We start from the raw sequence: 18,547 nt of genomic DNA, 5'->3' as shown, positions 1-18,547 counted from the left end.
AGGGTAGAAAGAGGCGTCCCCGTCTTTATGACACGCTCTCTGGGTTCCTTGGGGCGTAGCTAGTTACAAGGCAAGGTATTAGAACTTAGTACGATCTCGTTTAGACAACTAGAATTACAGTTCATTGTGACAAAAACATTCTCTTTGATATGGATATTTTCTACACAACGCACAGTATGTAAACATGCATTATTATGAAAACTCTTAAAGTTAATGTTTATGACGTCACAAAAATCGACATTCATTCTCATATTCCATCTATCATTAATACCACCATTTTGGCTGATGAAATATAATGTCCAAAAGTCAATTTATTGCATGTTACAGTTCTGAGGTAGATTCTTCATAAGGCCCACACAGTCATTCCAGTCCCAAACACTAAAGGAAAAGGATTAGTCTGCTGCCTTAAGATTTACAATGGGCGTGAGGTATCATAACCCCCCCATCAATCCCTCTATACCCCCCCCCTCTGCGGGAGGCAGAGATATCTCTGTAGAACCGTGGTCCACTGTAGCCTGATCCTCACAGGCCAGTCATGACAAAACTGAAATATTACGTTTAAATAAGTATTCAGACCCTTTACTCAGTACTATATTGAAGCACCTTGGCAGCGATTACAGCATCAAGTCTTCTTGGGTATGACGCTACAAGCTTGGCACACCTGTATTTGGGGAGTTTCTCCCATTCTTCAATGCAGATCCTCTCAAGCTCTGTCAGGTTGGATGGGGGAACGTTGCTGCACAGCTATTTCCAGGTCTCTCCAGAGATGTTCGATCTGGTTCAAGACTTGGTTCTTGCTGGGCCACTCAAGGACATTCAGAGACTTGTCCCAAAGCCACTCATGCGGTCCTGAGCAGGTTTTCATCAAGGATCTCTCTGTACTTTGCTCCGTTCATCTTTCCCTCGATCCTGACTAGTCTCCCAGTTCCTGCCGCTACAGAACACCCCCACAGCATGATGCTGCCACCACCATGCTTCACAGTAGGGATGGTGCCAGGTGTCTTCCAGACATGACACTTGGCAGGCCAAAGAGTTCAATATTGGTTTCATCAGACCAGAGAATGTTGTTTATCATGGTAAGAGTCTACGTGCCTTTTGGCAAACTCCAAGCGGGCTGTCATGCGTCTTTTACTGAGGAGTGGCTTCCGTCTGGCCACTCTACCATAAAGGCCTGATTGATGAAGTGCTGCAGAGATGGTTGTTCTTCTGGAAGGTTCTTCCATCTCCACAGAGGTGCTCTGGAGCTCTGTCAGAGTGACCATCGGGTTGTTCGTCACCTCCCTGACCAAGGTCCTTCTCCCCTAATTGCTCAGTTTGGCCAGGCAGCCAGACTCTAGGAAGAGTCTTGGTGGTTCCAAACTTCTACCATTTAAGAATGATGGAGGCCACTGTGTTCTTGGGGAACTTCAATGCTGCATAAATGTTTTGGTACCCTTCCCCAGACCTGTGCTTCAACATAATCGTGTCTTGGAGGTCTACGGACAATTCCTTCGACCTCATGGCTTGGTTTTTTGCTCTGACATGCACTGTCAATTGTGGGACCTTATGTAGACAGGTGTGTGTCTTTCCAAATCATGTCCAATCAATTGAATTTACCACTGGTGGACTCCAATCAAGTTGTAGAAACATCTCAAGGATGATCAACTGAAAAAGGATGCACCTGAGCTCAGTTTCCAGTCTCATAGCAAAGGCTCTGAATACTTATGTAAGTAAGGTATCTGTTTTTTATTTGTAATAAATTAGCAAAAATTTCTATAAAACCTGTTTTCGCTTTGTATTGTGGTATTGTGTGTAGATTGTTGAGAAAAAAAATCTTATTTAATCAATTTTAGAATAAGGCTGTAATGTAACAAAATGTGGAAAAGTCAAGGGGTCTGAATACTTTCCGAAGGCACTGTTGGGTTCAAGTATTACCCTTGTTTACATATTCCGTACTGTATTTAACACATCCACTGTCAGAGCAATACCACTCTGCAGATTGACACTGCACAGACCTGTGTAACCTTAACTCAGGCTTAACGTTATCATCACCCCTACATTCATTTAGCTGGTTGGTGTCCCCTGTGTCTCAACATTCTTCAGGCTGATAACATAGTCAATTAGAAGCTGGGCTCACAAGGGGCTGCTGTGCGATACTGTATATAATGGTATAGAATAGGTTCCAACCAGAACGTTTCTATTTCCATAAGGAATCATTGTTTTCCAACCTTGTCTATTCAGGGTAGTAAACTGAGAAATGTTCACGTATTACATTGCATACTTTACGGCGTTTTGTCTTTCTATACCTGATAAACACAGCACACACTGTACAGTTACATATTACTAAGTGCTGTTGTAAAAGTATGCCTTATTACTTCAACCAAAACTTTTGGAGTTTGGCATGCCAAACAATAGTTGGTTTACACACTTTTCATAGTTCCAAGTGAATAGACGAAAACATGATCTATACCAGAATGAGACACACTGTCTGTCTTGCTCCCACAATTTGTTTGTGCTCTACAATGGATCTCAAACCAACATTTCAGTCAATAGACAGTAATGTCATGGCTATAGTGGAATTTGGAACTCAAATTCAATTTCTTCACAATGGGGTTTGGAATGCAACAAATACGCAACTCACATCACCTGCTTTATTGACACTCCAAACTTGCATGAAATGGCTACAGGCCTTGCTCGGATGTCGAACAATGAATGGTTTTGAAAATAAATAATGAAGTGAGTGTATTTTCCTCTTGTTTGCACTGTTGACAAAGCATACAGGCTAAAACTGAACATCTGGAAATGTACCTGTGTTATTTAGTTCCTTTGGGGCGTATGAGTTTATGTTACAGTATCTAGGTAGAACAACGCACACTCACCTCTGTTGTTTACCTGCACCCATTTGTACAACTTGCCCTTGTAAAGCATGGTGTTAAAGTGACTGCACTGGATGAGTCTGAAGGAGGGCTGGTTGGGGGGGCAAGGGGTGCTGTTACAGATCTTGTAGCGCCTTCGCTCCCCCACGCAGTACTTCCCTCCGTACTTGGGACTGGAGGAGAGGAGAGAGTAGAGTGGAGTGTCATCCTGTTAGTGGATAAACAGGCATGTCTTTAAATGGATGATAACAGTATTTACAGGTGGCTGTAAGGCATGTGATAACGGGGGGGGGGTTGGCTCAACACAGGTGACTCACATTGACATAGATACAGTATCTTTTACAAGCCTGGCCAAGAGACAGCATCTCAAAACAAACACAGATGTACAGAACATAACACAGAATACTATATGTTGTCATGTTTCATCAAGAGCACCATGTGTCTATGTGATTGTAGGCCTTTAAATGAAACCTTTCGACCTACAGCAAAAGGAACAAGGGCACAATGTTCTAATCACTGAGATCCTATTGAAGACGCACTCCAGCTATTTTTCTACCTTTTCATGTTGGAAAACAATAGTCCACGTATAAATACAGTAATGTACACACACTTCAGGGTACCAAAATATGTTTTGAGCAAAAATAGTTATAATTTTTTGTTTTACACAACTGCAATTCAAGGAGTTGGTCTGATGGTGCCCTCTGATGTCATCGGCATCCTCCCTTGCTTGCGGAAACAATAGAGGACAAAATAGGAAAGGCCCACCCCCCCACTTGTGCCATGTCATAAGGATACCTGGACCACCTATCCTTTTTCTTAAAAGGTCCAATGCAGATATTTTTTATCTCAATATTAAATCATTTCTGGGGAACAATTAAGTACCTTACTGTGATAGTTTATTTTTGATCAGTTTAATTGAAAACAAAAATAGATTCTTAGCAAAGAGCTATTTCTCAAGCAATAATTTAGCTAGGAGTGTCTGGGAGAGGTCTGAGTGTGGAGGGGAAAACTGAAAAGGCCACTGTCTGGGAAGGCAAAAACTCCATCCCACCAAAACAGGCTGAAAGTTCAGGCAGGCTTTTCAAACAGATCTTACACTTAAAGGGCATTATCTTAATTTTCATCATTTCAAAGCATTATTCCAACTCAGTGTGGAATTACATATAAAATCACAGGCAAATCTAGTTTTTGATTGCACTGGGCCTTGAGACTACAGTGCGAACTTAAATGAGAGATTCTATGTCATTCGATGGTTGTAATGTTATTTTCTGAACATAATTTGCATTTCATGTTCATTGGTCATTGAAAATAAAGGGATTACATAAGTGATGATGCGGTTAAGTCCTTACCAACACAAGCAATGATAACTGCAATCAGTGACACTCCTCTTATGAATGCTAATACTTTTCAAGCGGTCCTCAAGTGAGTTCTCTCCTCCATCATACGGCATTGTAATGGAAATTGAACAATTTTTCTGTCCTGCTAAGCATTTAAAATGTAACAAGTACTTTTGGTTGTCAAGGAGAATGTATGGAGTAAAAAAGTACAATTTCCTTTAGGAATGTAGTGAAGTAAAAGTAAAAGTTGTCAAAAATATAAATAGTAAAGTAAGGTACAGATACTCCCAAAAACTTTTTCAGTAGTACTTTCAAGTATTTTTACTTAAATACTTTACACCACTGCCCAATGCCAGTCCTCCAGTAGCCCCAACAGCACAGTACTGCCTTTTCTACCACTTCTCTCTCTTCCGTGTCGGGAAACTATGAACTCCTAACACAATCCTATTGGATTCCATCAATCAAAATGTCCGCCAGTGCTACTCCTTGCCTCGTCTCTGGTGGTTCCCGTTGAGTACAGAACAGGTGGCAGTCCAGCCTGACTGGGGCCTAAATGTTCTTAGGTACACATTTGATCATAAACTGGGCGTACGTGAAAATCGATGCCAGCGTTTTGATTTATAAACGATGAACTTCATTTTATTTGCATGTAGTGTAAATAAAAATAAACATGCTTACATGTGATTTATACAACATAATGAATACAGACGTTTCGTAACTTGAGTAGTGAACATACGCAGACCATTTGTATTAAAGCTAAATACATTTTATAAACGAGGCCCCTGATGGCTCATATACTGAACACGGTGTCTTTGTCTAACACAGTGAGCCAGGACGCCCTGATGGCTCATATACTGAACACGGTGTCTTTGCCTAACACAGTGAGCCAGGAGGCCCTGATGGCTCATATACTGAACACGGTGTCTTTGTCTAACACAGTGAGCCAGGACGCCTCTGATGGCTCATATACTGAACACGGTGTCTTTGTCTAACACAGTGAGCCAGGAGGCCCTGATGGCTCATATACTGAACACGGTGTTTTTGTCTAACACAGTGAGCCAGGAGGCCCTGATGGCTCATATACTGAACACAGTGTCTTTGTCTAACACAGTGAGCCAGGAGGCCCTGATGGCTCATATACTGAACACAGTGTTTTTGTCTAACACAGTGAGCCAGGAGGCCCTGATGGCTCATATACTGAACACGGTGTCTTTGTCTAGAGCCAGGAGGCCCTGATGGCTCATATACTGAACACGGTGTCTTTGTCTAGAGCCAGGAGGCCCTGATGGCTCATATACTGAACACGGTGTCTTTGTCTAGAGCCAGGAGGCCCTGATGGCTCATATACTGAACACGGTGTCTTTGTCTAGAGCCAGGAGGCCCTGATGGCTCATATACTGAACACGGTGTTTTTGTCTAGAGCCAGGAGGCCCTGATGGCTCATATACTGAACACGGTGTCTTTGTCTAGAGCCAGGAGGCCCTGATGGCTCATATACTGAACACGGTGTTTTTGTCTAGAGCCAGGAGCCTGGAGACTGGAGACTGGAACAGATCCAGGAGGGCAGAACAGAGATCCTCAAAAAGGACGATATTCCAACAAATAAGAAAGATAAAAGTGGAAAAATATAAAATAAAAATTATTTTGAGCACTAGACGGTTTATTTCAAAACGCAAGGACACTCTCTTTGTGTAAGCACTGGCTCTGAGCGTCAATGCCATGCACAAAAGAGGCAAGTCAGAATAGGCCTACGCCTCCAAGCAGAGCAACACAAACACGGCAACAAGACAGTAAATAAGGTACCTCAGAAATACTTTTTTTGGATGGATGACACTGAACAGACCTATTTGAAAACAACTCCACTCAATATCCAACAACATTATTGATTATAATGAGAATGAATGAGAAAAGTATTCAGTTCCTAACATATTAGCCAAGTAGGGCTTTAGTAGGGTGGTGACACTCTGTGTTCAATAAGTGACATGGTTCACAGAAATGTTTCATATGGATTAACTGTGTTCTGTTAACTAAGATGGTCATGGTCTGATGGAGCATGGTCTGCATGTATAGTCCACTGGAATATCTGATACGTACAGTACATCGGTCTTGGCTCACGTCCAAACACACCGATGTCCACAGACTGATTGATATTTTGTGCTTTTAAACGTGCAGGCCTTCTTCTACCACTGTTTGTTAACAGTATTCTGTGGTCACTGCCCTAAAAACAGCCCTCTTATCTTTGGTTTTGGGGACGTTAACACAGAATTAAAATACTAGTTACATTTGCAAGTACCCAACAACTATTTACAAATAGTAATGTTAAAGCCTCATAGTGGGTGAAAACAGAGATGAAAGAGTGTAACTTTAAGGGTTTTTAAGTCCCTGTTTAGTCCTGATAAGTCAACAGCATATTGACATACTATATACTAACAGTAAGAGGTGCCCCTCCTGGGAGAGCCCCATGGTGTTCTGCTTTAAAAATACATCTGAAAGCAGATAATAACACAAGATAGTGTTCCTGCCCGTTTACACACCACGGAATATTGCTTTGAATTTAAATGTGCGTTCTACTAATTCTAATTCTCCGGTGCAGGTGCGTAGACTAATCCATTAGGACTTACACTGGGTTGACGCAGTCCCTCTGGGCGTTCTGAACTCCGGCCCCACAGGTTCTGGAACAGGCAGACCACTCGCTCCATGGAGCCCAGCCTCCTTTGATGCTCTCAGGCTGGTGTCCCACCGCAACACACTCCCCGTCAAAGCACCACTGACAATCACACATTTCAATACTTCATTTGGATGCTCAGTGAAGCATTGTGATTTATAATCTTCTAGGTCTTCATTAACTAACTCATAATTTCCTTATGTTTGGGGGTACAAAAAGTGCACGATTACAAACATACTACCAAAAACAGCAACAATGGGCTAGCAATTCTAAAATGTATAGTTTCTTTTTAACCTAACTCCTCAAGTCATCCTGGTAATGAGGAGGAAAATCAAGAGAATAAAATACACTCACCTAGTCCTCACTCCACCTGGTCCCAGGAAGTGTCTACAATCACCTAGTCCTCACCCCACCTGGTCCCAGGAAGTGTCTACAATCACCTAGTCCTCACCCCACCTGGTCCCAGGAAGTGTCTACAATCACCTAGTCCTCACCCCACCTCGTCCCAGGAAGTCTACACTCACCTTGTCCTGCCACACCTTGGCGGTAGGTAGCCTTGTGGTTAGCGCGTTGGACTAGTAACCGAAAGGTTGCAAGATCAAATCCCCGAGCTGACAAGGTAAACATCTGTCGTTCTGCCCCTGAACAAGGCAGGTAACCCACTGTTCCTAGGCCGTCATTGAAAATAAGAATTTGTTCTTCACTGACTTGCCTAGTTAAATAAAGGTAAAATAAACAAACACCTGGTCCCAGGAAGTGTCTACAATCACCTAGTCCTCACCACACCTGGTCCCAGGAAGTCTATACTCACCTTGCCCTGGCACACCTGGTCCCAGGAAGTGTCTACAATTACCTTGCCCTGCCACACCTGCTCCCAGGAAGTCTATACTCACCTTAACCTCACCACACCTGCTCCCAGGAAGTCGACACTCACATTGTCCTCACCACACCTGCTCCCAGGAAGTCTACACTCACCTTATCCTCACAACACCTGCTCCCAGGAAGTCTACACTCACCTTATCCTCACAACACCTGCTCCCAGGAAGTCTACACTCACCTTATCCTCACAACACCTGCTCCCAGGAAGTCTACACTCACCTTATCCTCACAACACCTGCTCCCAGGAAGTCTACACTCACCTTATCCTCACAACACCTGCTCCCAGGAAGTCTACACTCACCTTATCCTCACAACACCTGCTCCCAGGAAGTCTACACTCACCTTATCCTCACCACACCTGGTCCCAGGAAGTGTCTACAATCACCTAGTCCTCACCCCACCTGGTCCCAGGAAGTCTACACTCACCTAGCCCTGCCACACCTTGGCGGTAGGTAGCCTTGTGGTTAGCGCATTGGACTAGTAACCGAAAGGTTGCAAGATCAAATCCCCGAGCTGACAAGGTAAACATCTGTCGTTCTGCCCCTGAACAAGGCAGGTAACCCACTGTTCCTAGGCCGTCATTGAAAATAAGAATTTGTTCTTCACTGACTTGCCTAGTTAAATAAAGGTAAAATACATAAACACCTGGTCCCAGGAAGTGTCTACAATCACCTAGTCCTCACCACACCTGGTCCAAGGAAGTCTATACTCACCTTGCCCTGGCACACCTGGTCCCAGGAAGTGTCTACAATTACCTTGCCCTGCCACACCTGCTCCCAGGAAGTCTATACTCACCTTAACCTCACCCCACCTGGTCCCAGGAAGTGTCTACAATCACCTAGTCCTCACCCCACCTGGTCCCAGGAAGTGTCTACAATGACCTAGTCCTCACCCCACCCGGTCCCAGGAATTGTCTACAATCACCTAGTCCTCACCCCACCTGGTCCCAGGAAGTGTCTACAATGACCTAGTCCTCACCCCACCTGGTCCCAGGAAGTGTCTACAATCACCTAGTCCTCACCACACCTGGTCCCAGGAAGTGTCTACAATCACCTAGTCCTCACCCCACCTGGTCCCAGGAAGTATCTACAATCACCTAGGCCCCACCCCACCTTGTCCCAGGAAGTGTCTACACTCACCTAGTCCTCACCCCACCTGGTCACAGGAAGTGTCTACAATCACCTAGTCCTCACCCCACCTGGTCCCAGGAAGTGTCTACAATCACCTAGTCCTCACCACACCTGGTCCAAGGAAGTCTATACTCACCTTGCCCTGGCACACCTGGTCCCAGGAAGTGTCTACAATTACCTAGTCCTCACCCCACCTGGTCCCAGGAAGTGTCTACAATCACCTAGTCCTCACCCCACCTGGTCCCAGGAAGTGTCTACAATGACCTAGTCCTCACCCCACCTGGTCCCAGGAAGTGTCTACAATGACCTAGTTCTCACCCCACCTGGTCCCAGGAAGTGTCTACAATCACCTAGTCCTCACCCCACCTGGTCCCAGGAAGTGTCTACAATCACCTAGTCCTCACCCCACCTGGTCCCAGGAATTGTCTACAATCACCTAGTCCTCACCCCACCTGGTCCCAGGAAGTGTCTACAATCACCTAGTCCTCACCCCACCTGGTCCCAGGAAGTGTCTACAATCACCTAGTCCTCACCCCACCTGGTCCCAGGAAGTATCTACAATCACCTAGTCCTCACCCCACCTGGTCCCAGGAAGTGTCTACAATCACCTAGTTCTCACCCCACCTGGTCCCAGGAATTGTCTACAATCACCTAGTCCTCACCCCACCTTGTCCCAGGAATTGTCTACAATCACCTAGTCCTCACCCCACCTGGTCCCAGGAAGTGTCTACAATCACCTAGTTCTCACCCCACCTGCTCCCAGGAAGTCTACACTCACCTTGTCCTCACCACACCTGGTTCCGTCGACCGCACCATCCAGCTTTGAGTGACAAGTTGTCCCCACAGTGCACCACAACGTACTGCAGACATTCTACAGGGAAGGGACAAAGAGTTGTAGTTACTTCCTGCCCAAATCAACTCAATTATGCCTCCAACATGATGAATTAAACATAAAAACATCCCTGGGAACAGTTGCTAAGGGCTTGAGAGCCAGCTGTCTTCTGAGGCAGGACCCCGGTACAGAGAGATGGCTGATATCATTTCATGAAGACAGATCTAAATAATGTGTGGCTGACATGATATGTTCTGGCACTCCAGGCACTCCAGGCTGTTCTGGCACTCCAGGCTGGCTCAAACAATGAATCAAGTATTTGAGAGATTTAATATACTATTATACTACTTTAATCCAGTTCTGGTACTGTATATAGTATTGTGAAACCAATTGTGAAAATGTAGTGAACTGTGACTAATGGTCTTATTTTATAGTTAATGTAGACATGTTGCGGCGATGTGTGTATAAAGATGAGGTATTAAGCAAGAGGCACACGTCTGCCATATCCCAAAAAATTACTCTGGTTATTTCCCGAGAGGTTTAGCTCAGGAAAGGATTTGGAACAGCAAACATTACCGGGTTTAAAACACGACAGAGACATACAGCGAGGATTAGGATTAATATGGTATGTTCCAAGAAAACCATTACAGAATCAAATGATATGTACTATAGCCATCTGTGAAGTAATGCTCTCTGGCATTAAGGATGTCATTTCTCTCTACACTATCTGGGGATGTTACTTCACACATCAATGTTGAGCCCCACAGTCACAGGAGGGCATATTTCAAAAGAACCTTACATGCTGTTGTAACCGGTGTGAAATGGCTAGCTAGTTAGCAGTGCGAGCTAGTAGTGTTTCAATTGGTGACGTCACTCGCTCTGAGACACTGAAGTGGTTGTTTCCCTTGATCTGCAAGAGCCACGGCTTTTGTGGAGTGCTAGGTAACGATGCTTCATGGGTAGTGATGTGCAGTTCGCAAAATGATTTGTTATTTTTGAATGACACTTTTTTTAACTGACTCGAGAGTCAAGAGTTGTTTTTTCCTGAGTGACTCATTCATTCTAATTGTTCGTTTGACCTGCTGGACGTAATGAATTCTATACAGCAGGATCAATAAGCGCTCCTCCAGTGACTCCAGTGGAGATGTGCTCCGGGCCAACAACCGTCCGTCTTATATGCACGCAGCCAAATTAGATCATGCTGTAGGCAGCATAGTGAAGAAAAATACATGTTTACAACTGATCATTGATTGCATGGTGTAAGAATGAATGTAATTAATTGATTATTGAATGTTTGATGGATACAGTTTTGTAGAAAAAAAACGTACACAGCCTCTGCTCAACAAACTCAAACTGGAGAACGAATCGCTTGGGGGTGCTGCTGTTCGCAAACGATATTGTGCTCATCACCCTTAGCCTTCGATCACATACGTTTCGATAAATCCAACATATGTACCACACAGAACACACTGCAACTGCCTCTGCAACGCAAGGCTGCAAGGCAAATGCAGCGTTTCCTTGGAAACGAATGTAATTCTGGTGGACCAACATGTAATGACGCTGTCAGTCTGATTGAAAAGTCATGGCAGTAAAAGCAATGCATCCGCCAATAGTCATTACGCAATCCATTCCAGTTGCAGCCACAACTAGACAATATGGTGCAAATGCAGCCCGCAATTCTGGACCTCCCTCCAGCATCACAATGGGTGCTTCATGAATGCTCCCCTCCTCGAGCACGACATCTACATGCGTGTGTGACACTTTGAATGTGGGTCAAAAGGGAAATACATCACTATTCATGGGTGATTGTTGATGATGTGTGCAGAGGGTCCCTGGTTTCAGCCCAGGTAGGGTCAAGGAGAGGGACAGAAGCAATACTAGTACACTGTCACTCAGAACAAAAAAGAACAAAAAGTGTATTGTAAACATGGTATTATTTAAAAGCAGATTTAGTGTGCTGTGTGTTGGTTAACTTCAGTACTACTGTATGTGTGTCAAAAGGCCACCATTTTTGGAGGCATTACAGTATCCAGCAAAAGTGTGTTGTTAGCAGTTGGTAATTTAGTTAGCTAGCTAACCACAACTTTAACTAGGTAACCATCTTGGCCAACCATCTTGTGCAATTAAACTATTTATTTATTTACAGTTGGTATTGCATTGGTCTTTGCTAGAAAACCTAAATCTGCCTCCAAAACTGTCTCCAATTTTGTTAACATTTTGCTGTTTACAACTACATTACATCCTTTATCCTAATTTTAAAACATACTCGTAAAACCACCGAGCCCCCTACACCACCCACCGAGCCCCCTACACCACCCACCGAGCCCCCTACACCACCCACCGAGCCCCCTACACCACCCACCGAGCCCCCTACACCACCCACCGAGCCCCCTACACCACCCACCGAGCCCCCTACACCACCCACCGAGCCCCCTACACCACCCACCGAGCCCCCTACACCACCCACCGAGCCCCCTACACCACCCACCGAGCCCCCTACATCACCCACCGAGCCCCCTACACCACCCACCGAGCCCCCTACATCACCCACCGAGCCCCCTACATCACCCACCGAGCCCCCTACACCACCCACCGAGCCCCCTACACCACCCACCGAGCCCCCTACACCACCCACCGAGCCCCCTACACCACCCACCGAGCCCCCTACACCACCCACCGAGCCCCCTACACCACCCACCGAGCCCCCTACACCACCCACCGAGCCCCTTACACCACCCACCGAGCCCCATACACCCCCCACCGAGCCCCCTACACCCCCCACCGAGCCCCCTACACCACCCACCGAGCCCTTTACACCACCCACCGAGCCCCCTACACCACCCACCGAGCCCCCTACACCACCCACCGAGCCCCCTACACCACCCACCGAGCCCCCTACACCACCCACCGAGCCCCTTACACCACCCACCGAGCCCCCTACACCACCCACCGAGCCCCCTACACCACCCACCGAGCCCCCTACACCACCCACCGAGCCCCTTACACCACCCACCGAGCCCCATACACCCCCCACCGAGCCCCCTACACCCCCCACCGAGCCCCCTACACCACCCACCGAGCCCCCTACACCACCCACCGAGCCCCCTACACCACCCACCGAGCCCCCTACACCACCCACCGAGCCCCCTCCGTCACCCACCAAACCCCCTACACCACCCACGAGCCCCCTACACCACCCACCGAGCCCCCTACACCACCCACCGAGCCCCCTACACCACCCACCGAGCCCCCTACACCACCCACCGAGCACCCTACACCACCCACCGAGCACCCTACATCACCCACCGAACCCCCTACATCACCCATCGAGCCCCCTACACCACCCACCGAGCCCCCTACATCACCCACCGAGCCCCCTACATCACCCACCGAGCCCCCTACATCACCCACCGAGCCCCCTACATCACCCACCAAGCCCCCTACATCACCCACCGAGCCCCCTACATAATCTTTGCTGATACACAAGCCAAGTCTTAACCTTTGCACTGGCAAAATGGTACCGAGTTCACTGCTCAGCATTTTATCCCGCCGTAAAGCTTTCTTATCATGAGGAAGATTGCTTGTGTCTCAGCTCTGAGGGGGGTGTCCGGAGGTGCGTCCGATTCTATTAGGGAGCACTCTTAAAGATTGATCCTATGTCAGAATCAGTGACTCTGGTCTGGCGTCCTGGTGCTGCGATAAGAATGAGCTGGTGGCATGGGACGACACGTTGGGAAGCTACTACAAGCCTCTCTGGGGAGAGACATGGTCTGCCCCCTCACACAACACCAAGGAGAGAGGGGGTGACTGGGACTTCACCATCTACTCCATTGCTGAATGTGGAGACTTGAGATAAGAGCTCCAAAAGGTCGATTTCAGGGTTTATCGGACTGGTGCTGGGAGATTGGGACGATGGAGATAGACTTGTGTGTATTTTTTGGGGGACACTGACATTTTGTTTGTGAAGAGGCAGAATGGTCAGCGGTGTCTGATTCTGACGTTAGCTTTGACCTTCTTGAAGCTGTTGGGCTTTAGAACGCGCTAGAGGACAATGAACAAACATCTATCGAACTGTGAGAGAGCTGATGCCCTTCTTTTTCAATTACTCCACACAAATGGCAGACAGGTTGGCTGGTCGAGCCGGTCATACTCGGAAGACTGTTGTGGTTATCAAAATGGAGATAAAACTAGAAGTGAACACAAAATAACGTCAGCCCTGCGTGCTGTGCTTGTGCCTTTGTGTGTAAGCCTCTGTGGGGATGATATGATGAACGTGTCAGTAGCTAGGTCTCCATACAATTATTGACAAATTTGAATTTAAATATTCTAACATCTGCAGAAAAAACAATATGCTAATTTTCCCCATGAGATGTGTTTCCACCAAATTAACTTGTTGATTTGTTTCGCGATGACATAGTGCACATAAATATAACTTAGGCGGTTAAATTCCCATGTACCGAATACAAGAAATACAAGTTAAATGGGTTTCCATCACATTTGACAGTCTACTGTGTGTTGCGTTATATAGCGAGGGTGCCCACTCTGGTTTTGGTACATGTGCTCTAGCCAACAGCTCACACATACAGAGCGGGTAGAGCCTGCATGATGACATTATTATGGACAAAAGAGCAAGATTGACGCTTGGCTGCTGCTTATTTTTATTTATCAATCATTATGTCACCAGAATAAGACCCTTGATATTTATTGGAAAGGAGCATCAAGCTCATCACCGTGCACTTTCACCACCCTGTGAAGTTCATCATAACTTAATTAATCTGTAGCCTAATAAACTGCATGCTTTCCTGAGTCATAGTGGGAGGACCACACAACATATCACGTGACTCCAAGTTTACTTCGATATGATGGTTATGTAAATAACCGCCATTTCTAGCATAATTCATTTTACAGACACAAAAAGATCCCACCTCGTCTAAGGTATTTTGCTTTGTCAGCATTTGGAAAGTTTACCCGCAAATTAGCAGTTTCCATCAGACGACATGTACTTTACTCGCATTAAAAAGATAAGATGGAAACCTGGTTAGTGTTTCACAAGGGAAAGGAGTTATTGCTATGCAAATTTCTTACAGTCTTCGGGCCCAACCATGTGTGTGTGTGCACGCATATATTAATGAGCATTTGATATATTAATGCTGTCATGTTCTGACCTTAGTTTTGTTGTTATGTCTTTGTTTTAGTTTGGTCAGGGCGTGAGTTGGGTGGGTAGTCTATGTTCCTTTTTCTATGTTATTCTGTTTCTATGTGTTTGGCCTAATATGGTTCTCAATCAGAGGCAGGTGTCAGTCGTTGTCTCTGATTGGGAGCCATATTTAGGTAGCCTGTTTGTCATTATGTGTTGTGGGTGATTGTTCCTGTGTCTGTGTTTTACCATACGGGACTGTTTCGTTTTCGTTCGTTCACTTTGTTGTTTTTGTTTCAGTGTTCTATTTCTTTATTAAAATATGGACACTTACCACGCTGCGCATTGGTCCTCCGATCCTTCCTACTACTCCTCCTCAGAAGGAGGAAGACGAGCGTTACAAATGCTGCTATCAAAAGTGATGTATAGTTTCTGTATTTGACAGTCCTCATGTACTTTACTACATCATACAGCTAGTCCATGTTACATTTAATAATGATACCTTGGCTCTTTATTTGGGCATTCCTTATTAAATTTCCATACAACTACAATTCATCCCTTCATTTGATCTAATATTTTCATCCCTCCATCAGCCAATTAGTGAATGTTAAACATGTATCCTCGTTGTATATGAAACGCTTACTAACTAACGAGCTAGTAAATGACATCCTAACTCTGAATAACTAAATCCAGCTAAATCATAATGCATAAATGTAAATTCGGACCTGAAGTTATGATTCAGACTTAACCCACAACCACTTGGTTCTAATCTTGGAATGTCGTCATTTCAACAAGATTTGCCCGTTGGGAAAAGTGTCAAATTCTCACTCATTTATTTGATTGGGAATGTTTTGTTCCAGGGTTGTTTACAAAACACAGACTAATAAAGAAATAGTTCTCCTCCCAACCACTATCGAAAGGGGAGGAGGAAACCAGTGATTCCCTAATTCCATTCAGGTTTCCTGCTTCAGTCCTGGCAATGGCACCAAAGAGGGTTGAAGGAGATGATCTATCCCACGCTTGCTTTCCTGCCCTGGTGGGCTTCCTGTAAACCCAAGCACACGCAGCTAATGTTATTCATACAAAGGGCTGTAGTAACTCCAACCCTGGATGAGAATGTTGGTGTGTGGTCTCTCTCTCTCTCTCTATCTCCCACCACTCCCTCTCTCTCCCCACTCCCTCCCTCTCTCTCCCCACTCCCTCCCTCTCTCTCCCCACTCCCTCCCTCTCTCTCCCCACTCCCTCCCTCTCTCTCCCCACTCCCTCCCTCTCTCTCCCCACTCCCTCCCTCTCTCTCACCACTCCCTCTCTCTATTGAAATGCCAATTTTTGTCAACCTTGCAGGGCAGTTTAGAAAGCAGAGGTTTTGTGTAAACTACGTGGTTTCCACAACACAACACCCTACCAGAGGAATTCTATGGAAAGTCTGCAGGAACACAGTCCTGTGCCACCATCCATCCTGTTCCAGCTGACTTCACTGCATACCTCCTCAATGAGCTCAAATGATGAGCTCAGTGCCCAGCAAGGGGCTTGTTAATCAGCTCTCCTCCCCGCTGTCTCGCGCCAGTTGTTCTAACTACTTAAACCTTGACGGTTTCCAAGTGCCGGATATACCAAACATCCATTTTGACAGGGGGAACGGGTGTAATTCCAGCTCAAATCACCGTAATTCCAGAAGTGATAAATGAATACACATTCGGCGGCTCTATTTCCGCCTCCCGAGGCGGCTGCGAGTTTATCTTCCTGGCCCTCGCAGTAGCTCGCTGGTAATTCCAGCAAATCACCCCATTTTCCTCTAACCAAACACATATAGGCTCCCTCAGATTCTGTCAAAAAATGTTACAGTTAAGGGGGACGCTATTCAATCAAGCGGCAAGCGAGGAATTCCCGAGGGGTGTATTAGGTAAATACGGTGAACCTATAGGCTGCTTGTTTATGTATGTACTGTTTAGAGTGTGAGACCAGTGTATTATCACATTACAGTGTAGCCTACGGCAATCAACTGTCAGCAGGCAAGCATTTTCTATCAAAAGGGTACTGTTGGAATAATGATTTTTCATTAACATACAGATGAACTCATTGAACTTTTTTCTATCATTAATGTTTTGAGAAGTCTGCCGGGGATGAAGGATATGCTGTTTACACAGATTCTGTGTATGTTCTTCTGTGGGTCTTCCCCATCATAATGAAATGTAAACGGAATCAAAACTGGAAAATTGCCTTCAGTAGCACGACTCGAACCAAGACAACATATGCTTGTGTGTCTAAAGCTCTTTGCACCTTTTTTTTGTAAACACTTTTAGACAAACAAAGACTTGTGAATCCAATAGGCTTGAGTGTCCAATCTAAACCATAAAGCTTGCCACTTTGAACCTGATATGCATGTATTGGCTTGTAGCTCGTTTGCCAACACATCTGGGCTTTAAAGATGAAATGCTGTTGTTCCAATTTGTTGCCCTTTAAATCCTGTCACTCCAATCACATGGACAATTGCCGGAGCATTGCTGCACAGTGTGTACTGACGCAGGAAGCTGTGTGTATTGATGCGATTGGTGGCCACTTAGAGAGGATGTCTCATTGTGTGGTTTAAGCAGACAGCAGGCGACTGAGAAGTCATGGGGGTGATGTTTTAATGGAGCAGACAGCAGTGTGTTGAGAGGTAATAGGGGTGATGTTTTAATGGAGCAGACAGCAGTGTGTTGAGAGGTAATAGGGGTGATGTTTTAATGGAGCAGACAGCAGTCTGTTGAGAGGTTATGGAGGTGATGTGAGTATAGCGAGGAGAAGAACATAACTGATCGACAGAGAATGAGGAGTTGATGAGTAATGAGGATGAGTAAAGAGGTTAAGGAGTAAAGAGGATGAGTAAAGAGGATGAAGAGTGGAGGAGTAATGAGGATGAGGAGTGGAGTGAAGTGAAGGAGTAGAGGATGAGGAGTAGAGGAGTAAAGTGGAGAGGGGTAATGAGGATGAAGAGTAAAGAGGATGAAGAGTAATGGGGATGAAGAGTAATGAGGATGAGGAGTAATGAGGATGAGGGGTAATGAGAATGAGGAGTAATGATGATGAGGAGTGGAGGAGTAAAGAGGATGAGGAGTAATGAGGATGAGGAGTAATGTGGATGAGGAGTAAAGAGGATGAGGAGTAAAGAGGATGAGGAGTGGAGAAGTAAGGATGAGGGGTAATGAGGATGAGGAATAATGAGAATGAGGAGTGGAGGAGTAATTCGGATGATGAGTAATGAGGAGTGGAGTAATGTGGATGAGGAGTAAAGAGGACGAGGAGTGTAGGAGTAATGACGATGAGGAGTAATGAGGAGAGGCGTAAAGAGGATGAGGAATAATGACGATGAGGAGTAATGAGGATGAGGAGTAATAAGGATGAGTGGAGGAGTAATGAGGATGAGGAGTAATAAGGATGAGTGGAGGAGTAATGAGGATGAGGAGTAATAAGGATGAGTGGAGGAGTAATGAGGATGAGGAGTAATAAGGATGAGTGGAGGAGTAATGAGGATGAGGAGTAATAAGGATGAGTGGAGGAGTAATGAGGATGAGGCGTAAAGAGCATGAAGAGTAATGAGTATGAGGCGTAAAGAGGATGAGGAGTGGAGGAGTAATGAGGATGAGGAGAAATAATGAGTGGAGGAATAATGAGGATGAGGAGTGGAGGAGTAATGAGGATGAGGAGTAATGAGGAGTGGGGGAGTAAAGAG

General features: G+C 45.6%; 1 protein-coding gene across 1 annotated transcript in view; it reads right to left on the bottom strand.

Annotated features, from left to right (window-relative positions):
• LOC129854540 (A disintegrin and metalloproteinase with thrombospondin motifs 7) overlaps positions 1 to 18,547 on the bottom strand; it is a 173,900-nt gene that overhangs the window by 97,634 nt on the left and 57,719 nt on the right. Inside the window, exons 10-12 of the mRNA XM_055921721.1 lie at positions 9,645 to 9,737; positions 6,814 to 6,959; positions 2,859 to 3,028 (exon numbers count right to left, since the gene is read on the bottom strand). Coding sequence (XP_055777696.1) covers positions 2,859 to 3,028; positions 6,814 to 6,959; positions 9,645 to 9,737 — 409 coding nt within the window. The remainder of the gene's footprint in view (positions 1 to 2,858; positions 3,029 to 6,813; positions 6,960 to 9,644; positions 9,738 to 18,547) is intronic.

Source organism: Salvelinus fontinalis, chromosome 4, assembly GCF_029448725.1.
Source record: "Salvelinus fontinalis isolate EN_2023a chromosome 4, ASM2944872v1, whole genome shotgun sequence".
NCBI classification, from domain to species: Eukaryota; Metazoa; Chordata; class Actinopteri; order Salmoniformes; family Salmonidae; genus Salvelinus; species Salvelinus fontinalis.
This window is presented reverse-complemented; position numbering and strand designations above follow the sequence as displayed.